Source organism: Gekko japonicus, unplaced genomic scaffold, assembly GCF_001447785.1.
Source record: "Gekko japonicus isolate JY-2015 unplaced genomic scaffold, Gekko_japonicus_V1.1 scaffold641, whole genome shotgun sequence".
NCBI classification, from domain to species: Eukaryota; Metazoa; Chordata; class Lepidosauria; order Squamata; family Gekkonidae; genus Gekko; species Gekko japonicus.
Window position 1 is genome coordinate 859,779 of NW_015177027.1, and position 6,907 is coordinate 866,685.

A 6,907-nucleotide genomic window follows, 5' to 3' on the forward strand; every position below is an offset into this window, starting at 1 on the left:
GGTTCAACGAACACTGGTACCCCGAGAACCCCCTCAAAGGACAGGCGTACAGGTAAGGAGGTGTGATCAGCGGAGGGCGGATCGCCGAGGGGGGTGGTCGCACTACAGTACAGTACAGTACAGGGATCCTGACGGGTTTTTTTGCCATCTTCTGGGCATGGAGCAGAGGTCCATGCCCAGAGGTCACTGGGGGTGTGGGGGGTAGTTGTGTATTTCCTGCATTGTGCAGGGGGTTAGACTAGATTTTTCTCCAGGTCAGTTTGGCTGGAGATCCTGGTTTTTGTCGTCTTCTGGGTGTGGAGCAGGGGTCACTGAGGGGTATGGGGCGGGAAGTATTTGTGGATTTCCTGCATTGTGCAGGGGGTTGGACTAGATGACCCTGGAGGTCCCTTCCAACTCTATGATTCTGTGATCCCCGTGTAGAAGAGGTGGGGTATAGTCTGCGACGGTGCTTTGCCCATCAGTGAGATTCGAACTCATCATAACACTGCCATCACATGATGCTGGTCCATTAGTGACAAAGGCCCCTTTGGTTGGTCTGAAAACCTGCTGTGAAACCCTGAGTTTTATTTTTTAAATTTACTTCATTTATACCTTGCTTTCTTCCCAACGGGGACCCGGAACAGCTTGCGTTGTTCTCCTCCGTTTTATTCTCACAACAGCCCTGTGAGGTAGGTGAGGCCGAGAGCGTGTGACTGGCTCAAGGTCACCCGGCGAGCTTCCATGGCAAAGCGGGGATTCGAACACTACACTGCACTGGTTCTAAACACAAAGGAAGGGTGTTGTAACTGTATGAGAAATTGGCTCAAGCTGCTTGTGTGGAAGGCCTGACGCTGCCTTTGTCGGTAGTTTTGGAAGAAGGGGAGGCGGGTTGCTTTGTGTTCCCCCCGGGGGCAGGCCCACAAGGGAGGGCTCCTTTCTCTGCAGGGACTTATCAGTTGTAGCGCATCAGCACCTCCCAGAACCACCGTCATGGGTTGGTTTAGGGGGCTTAGCGTCCTTAAAAAAGGTCCCCCGCGCACTGGGTTCGTTTTAACGCAGCGGCTTTCTGTACAGCGTGAAGGAGGATCACTCTCTGTAACTGGTTCTTGCTTTCCCGGATTTAAAGCAGAGAGCCGAGTTCGAGTCCAGGTGGGGGCCGGGTAAGTGTTCATTGGCCCTCCCCTCTCCGCCTTTTCTTAAGGCTGTTCCGATTCCAGCTTGTGACCCTGACGGGGAACGGAAAAAAGAATCATAAATCCCCCCCCCCCCCAAAAAGAGGCCGGGGATTCCCTTAATAACTTGGAAATTATTTCTCACTTCCTTCAGGGTTGCCCAAAAAGCACCTATATTGAGGTTTGGGGAATTGATGAGCTCAGAATTAATTGGTGAAAAAGCACCTCTTGTAGTTTATGTTTTGAGCGGCACCCTTTGACTCTTGTTAGAACTGGAATCCACCTAGAAGCCGGTCTGCATGCGGAACCCCAGTTTGGATCATTTTGATGTGTATATTCCCTTCTCTTTATTTCTCCTATTTTTTTGCAAGGGGGGGGGCATATTGGTATATCCAGCATTCCTTCTCCCCAGAGAGCTGTAGGGAATAAGGTTTATTTAGCATATTTTTTCACCTGCTATTTCTGCATGGAACTTGGGATGCCGAATACCACACTCTTCCTCCATCGTTATCCTCACAACAGCCCTGTGAGGTAGGTCAGGCTGAGAGAGAATAACTGGCCCAGAGAACTTCTGTGGCAGAGTGGGGGATTTGAACTTGGGCTGTTCAAATCATAGTGAGGAGGAGGAGGAGGAGGAGATTGTATTTATACCCCGCCCTTCACTACCTGACTGAGTCACAGAGCAGCTTACAATCTCCTTTCCCTTCGCCTCCCCACAACAGACACCCTGTGAGGTCAGTGGGGCTGAGGGAGCTCTCTTGAGAACTACTCCTGAGAGAACTTGTGACTGACCCAAGGTCACACCAGCAGCTGCATGTGGAGGCATCAAACCCAGTTCTCCCAGATTAGAGTCAGGCCCTCCAACCACTCCCCTATGCTGGCTGACCAAAGAACACTGCCCCTTTCTACTTCCTGGCACTATTTTCTAGCAGTACTTTCGTCTGGGTTGTTGGTTGTGTCTCAGCTCTTGGGGGCACTTCCATGGATCCTTCAGACGTTGCCAACTCTGGATTGGGAAATACCTGGAGATTTTGGGGGTGGGGAAGGCAGGGTTTGGAGAAGGGTGATACACTCAGCAGTGTATCATCCCATAGAGTCCACCCTCCAAAGCAGCCGTTTTTCTCCAGGGAAACTGGTCTCTGCGGTCTGGAGATCAGTGGTGATTCCAGGAGATCACCAGGTCCCCACCTGGAGGTTGGCAACTCTGTCCGGTCCCTCCTGCTCTTTGTCTTTAGCTATACCAACAGAGAGGGTGTCGTTCACGCCAGAAACTGCAGCCAGGGGGCGCCAGATTCTGTGTTTGTTCCAAGAATTCTGGACTACTAGATTAAAGTTCCTGTTTTTTTAGAAAGAGGGAGGGGCCCGCAGCAATCACGTTCGGCCGCTGTCCGTGTGCCGCAGCACGGCAGCAGACGGCCGTTCAGACGCTCTCAACTTTGTCCCGAAGTGCCCGGCAGACCAGTGATCTAATGCCCCTTCACGGAGGGTATTGTTTCCAGAGCAAGCTGTGAAAATAGCCGTATTGTACCTCTCAGGGCTGTTTGTATAGCTGATCCTGACACCGTTTGCGCAGCATTTGGCTGCTGGGTCTGTGTGTGTTGCTTCCCTGTAGGTCAGAGAGGTCTGCTGTGGGTGTGTGTGTGTGTGGGGACCGCCCGAGGCCGGCTGGATCAGTCGATTATTACCCAGCAATTCTATTGTGCTTGTGTACACAGAGGTACGCGATTGAGAACACTGTACAGTACATCATGTACCTGAGTGTACATACTCTACTAAGTGTAGACACTGGTGCTGTAATTCCTTGGGAGTAAGTTCTTCGGGGCCCTGACCTGAACGGCTCAGGATAGCTTGATCTCATCGGATCTTGGAAGCTAAGCTGAGTTGGCCCTGATAAGTGCCTAGATGGGCGACCCACCAAGGAAGACCAGGCAATGGCAAAGCGCCTCTGACAGTCTCTTGGCTCGAAAAGCCCATGGAGTTGCCCTAAGTCGACGGCAACTTTACGGCACTTTCCACCACCAAGTTCTTCAGGGCCTTAATCCTAAACGTGGGAAGGGAGAGAGGGAATGTCTCGTATTATTAGGTCTTGGGGATCACCTGGTGAAACGGATGGGCCGTTAATTCAAGACGGGCAATGCAAAGCCCTTCTCACAGTGGATGTACGGAACTCGCTGCCACAAGAAGTGGGTAGCGTCCATCGTTATCCTCACAACAGCCCTGTGAGGTAGGTCAGGCTGAGAGAGAATAACTGGCCCAGAGAACTTCTGTGGCAGACTGGGGGATTCGAAGCTGGGTTGCTCAGATCCTAGTGAGGAGGAGATTAAAGGAGTCACAGAGCGGCTTACAATCGCCTTTCTCTTCCCCTCCCCACCACAGACACCCTGTGAGGTAGGTGGGGCTGGGGTGACTTTTGGGGGGAAAAGATCAGGCAGTCTCACAACCTATTTGCGGCTGTTACCTGTGAGCAGTGTTCCCTCTAAGCCGAGTTAGTGTGAGCTAGCTCACAGTTTTTTAGCCTCCAGCTCACAGATTTTTGTCTCGGCTCAGGAAGGAGGGCTCCAGAGCCAACTAGTTGATGCAGCAGCCAAGTCGCTCGCTCACGACTTTCGTGCCGGTAGCTGATAAAACAGAATTTTTGCTCACAAGACTCCACAGCTTAGAGGGAGCCTTGCCTGTGAGGGCTAAATTTATTGATTTAATTTACGGGAAATGTTTTATGCCGCCTTTCCACCCGATCGGGGTTCCCTAGATGGCGGACATAAAAACATTGAACAATTAAAAAGAACATTTAGAATGACAAAATATTTCAGTAAAAACACATAAACACCACCAGAACCAGGGGGGTGGGGCAGGCGGGCAATAACCGTTATTGGGGGTATGCCAAACAAAACAAAAAAAGTCTTCATGAAAAGTCAAAATGAAGCCTCCATAGTCAGAAGAAGTATACCTTTGAATACCAACATCTTATGTGGCTTACATGTATGTATCCTGGAAGTGTCTGGTATTATATTACAAGGTAAATCTCGGTCCTCATTCATCCTATTAAAGACCAATGCAACTGCTTCTCCTCCAGTTCTGTCAACATTCAAAACAGTTGAAAGACACCAACTTTCTTTCTTGTCTTCTTACACTTTTGAAGTAAACTTGCATGTTTAAAACACAAGTGTACACAACATTTTGTGTCCAGTGTTTAAAGAATTAAGGAAATGTTGGCGAAAGTTGGATATTTTTGTCTGGGTATGTTGCAGCCCTGTTTGATCAGTCAAAAGAGATCTGGAAGGCGTATTATGGTAGTGTGGTGTAATGGTTAAGAGTGTTGGGCCAGGAGACTTGGCCTTGAATCTCTCATTGAGACATGAAACTCAAGTCTTTCTACATCAGCAAAGTCTACCTTGCAGGGTTGTTATGAGGGGGTAAACCCTGAGCTCCCTGGAGGATGGGAGAGAGTCAGTAATGGTGTAGGGGTTAAGATACTGGGCTAGAATCTGGGAGGCCAAGGTGGAAATCCCCCACTCTGCCATGGAAGCTTACTGGGTGACCTTTGGCCAGTCAGGCCAACCTCACAGGATTGTTGTGAGGCTAAGCTGAGGAAGGGGAAAGCCATGTACTCTCCTTGGAGACGGCAGGATTAAAATATACCAGAGATTGAACCATCACTAATTTTTTTAATGAATCTACTCGCTGTTCCCAAGATACTTCTTGCTCTAGATCTGGGGTGTCAAACATAAGGCCCGGGGGCCGGATCCGGCCCATCCAGGGCTCTTATGCGGCCCGCGAGCAACTGATGCAAGGGAGGGAGTGTAGGGGGGAGTGGGTGGAGCCACTCCGATTGTGGCTTCAGCATGGCAGAACAACCTCATCTGCAGCAGTCACGCATTGTGGGGGCGTCTGCCCAGTGCTGCAGTACTGCCTCTCCAGTCTGCCTATGTCGGTTTTCCTCTGTACCCCGCTCCCAGCCCATGGGGCCTTGCAGTGAGGATACACCAACTCAGAGCTTACCAGCTGCTGTCCTTTATACTGTTTCTGTCTCCAGTACCTGGCATGACATTTTATGGCACACATGGCCTGACACAGTGACATTTATGTCAGATCTGGCCCTTGTAACAAAGCCCTGTTTCAACTCCCCTCCTCCCACTCAGGTGCATCCGGATCAACAGATGGCAAAAAGTGGACGATTCCCTGCTGAAAGCTTGCACGGATTGCGGTCTGGATTATTCGGAGCTGGCGTTGCCCCGGGAAGTCTCGATCTGGATTGACCCTGGCGAAGTTTGCTGCCGGTGAGTGCACTGAACATTGAATGCCTTTCTCATGGGAATGGGTTTATAGCACCACTCTGTGATAAATACAGATGTTTGTCCGTGGCTGGAGCAGTGCTGTGTGATGGCACGGATTTCCATCAGAGTCTAACTCCATGGGAGACCCTTTGGTTTTGATTACAGGGTCCTTTTTGGTGGCGTAAGATTCAGAGGAGACAAGGTCATGCTCTGAGTCCTTTAAATGCAAGTTGCAGCCTCAGTTGGCCTCAGGGCTGTGCAGGTCAACATAACAGTCTTGCAAGATTGTGGCTCAGTATGGGTGACCGCACATCAGCACCTGACAAGGGTTTAACTCGGAGGCAGACCCCCTTTGCTCTTGCTTACAGCTCCTTGTTCTGGCAGAGGGCTCAGAGGAAGCAAGATCATACTCTGGGTCCTTTAAATGCGGACTGCAGCTCGATTGGCCTCAGGGCCGTGGAAGCCAATATAGCAATCTTGCACGACTGTGGCTCACTATTGGGGGGGGGGTCACGTGTGAAGTAGAAACATGCAAATTCAAAAGGGGGGGGGGCTTTTTCTGATGCTGTTTCCTGAATTTAAGGGCATAAGAAGAGCCCTGCTGGATCAGACCAGTGGTCCATTGAGTCCAGCATCCTGTCTCACACAGCAGCCAACTAGTTCCTCTGGAGGGCCAACAACAGGGCATAGAGGCTAAGGCCTTCCTCTGATGTTGCATCCTGGCTCTGGGATTCAGCAACTTAGTGCCTCTGAATGTGGAGGTTCCCCTTAGTCCCCATGGCTAGTAGCCATTGATAGACTTATCCTCCATGAATCTATCTCATCCCCTTTTAAAGCTGTGTATTCCTGTGGCCATTGCTACATCCCCTGGCTGCAAATCCCACATTTTAATGTGTAAAATAGTCCTTAACCCACAGCCCAAAGGTTGCCCAGATAACTCCTGCATTGAGCTGCTGTAGATCTAAAGGAAAGGAATGAGGTTCCTTGCAGTGTATTCTTATAGGCTGCATGGCCTGGATGGGCAGAGGCACCTTTGAACTTCTGCCTGTTAGAGTATCTTCAGGTCAATTCTCCACGGAAGTACCCATGGTCTAACGTCTACCCACTCCGTCCCCATCAGGCTGGGCGAGAACAACCAATACTTCAAGGTCAAGAATGAAGAGGGAAGCAGCGGCAAAGCATCGCCAGAGCTGGAGACGTCCGACTACCATTCCGAATCTCCCTCGGAGTGTTCGTCGGAGGACGAGGGGCCGAGGAAAACTGCGGCAGCAACGCCAGCCACGCCGAGCAAAAACCGGCCTACTGGAAGCAGTTTTACCAAGCAGGTGAGGGGAGCAGGTTCCGAATCACACCATTTTGTTTTCATTTATCCAGAGGTCATTTCGGGGGGGATCGCGGGGGATCGCAGTTCCCCCGGGTGAGGCACGGGGGGCGGGGCACATGACGAAGCCCCGCCCCCCGCTTCCGGCCGCCCCGCTT

The 6,907-nt window shown here is 50.9% G+C and overlaps 1 protein-coding gene across 1 annotated transcript in view; it reads left to right on the forward strand.

Annotated features, from left to right (window-relative positions):
• LOC107124389 (protein BTG3-like) overlaps nucleotides 1-6,907 on the forward strand; it is a 23,557-nt gene that overhangs the window by 13,441 nt on the left and 3,209 nt on the right. Inside the window, exons 3-5 of the mRNA XM_015427853.1 lie at nucleotides 2-52; nucleotides 5,294-5,431; nucleotides 6,549-6,753. Of these exons, the coding sequence (XP_015283339.1) occupies nucleotides 2-52; nucleotides 5,294-5,431; nucleotides 6,549-6,753 (394 nt within the window). The remainder of the gene's footprint in view (nucleotide 1; nucleotides 53-5,293; nucleotides 5,432-6,548; nucleotides 6,754-6,907) is intronic.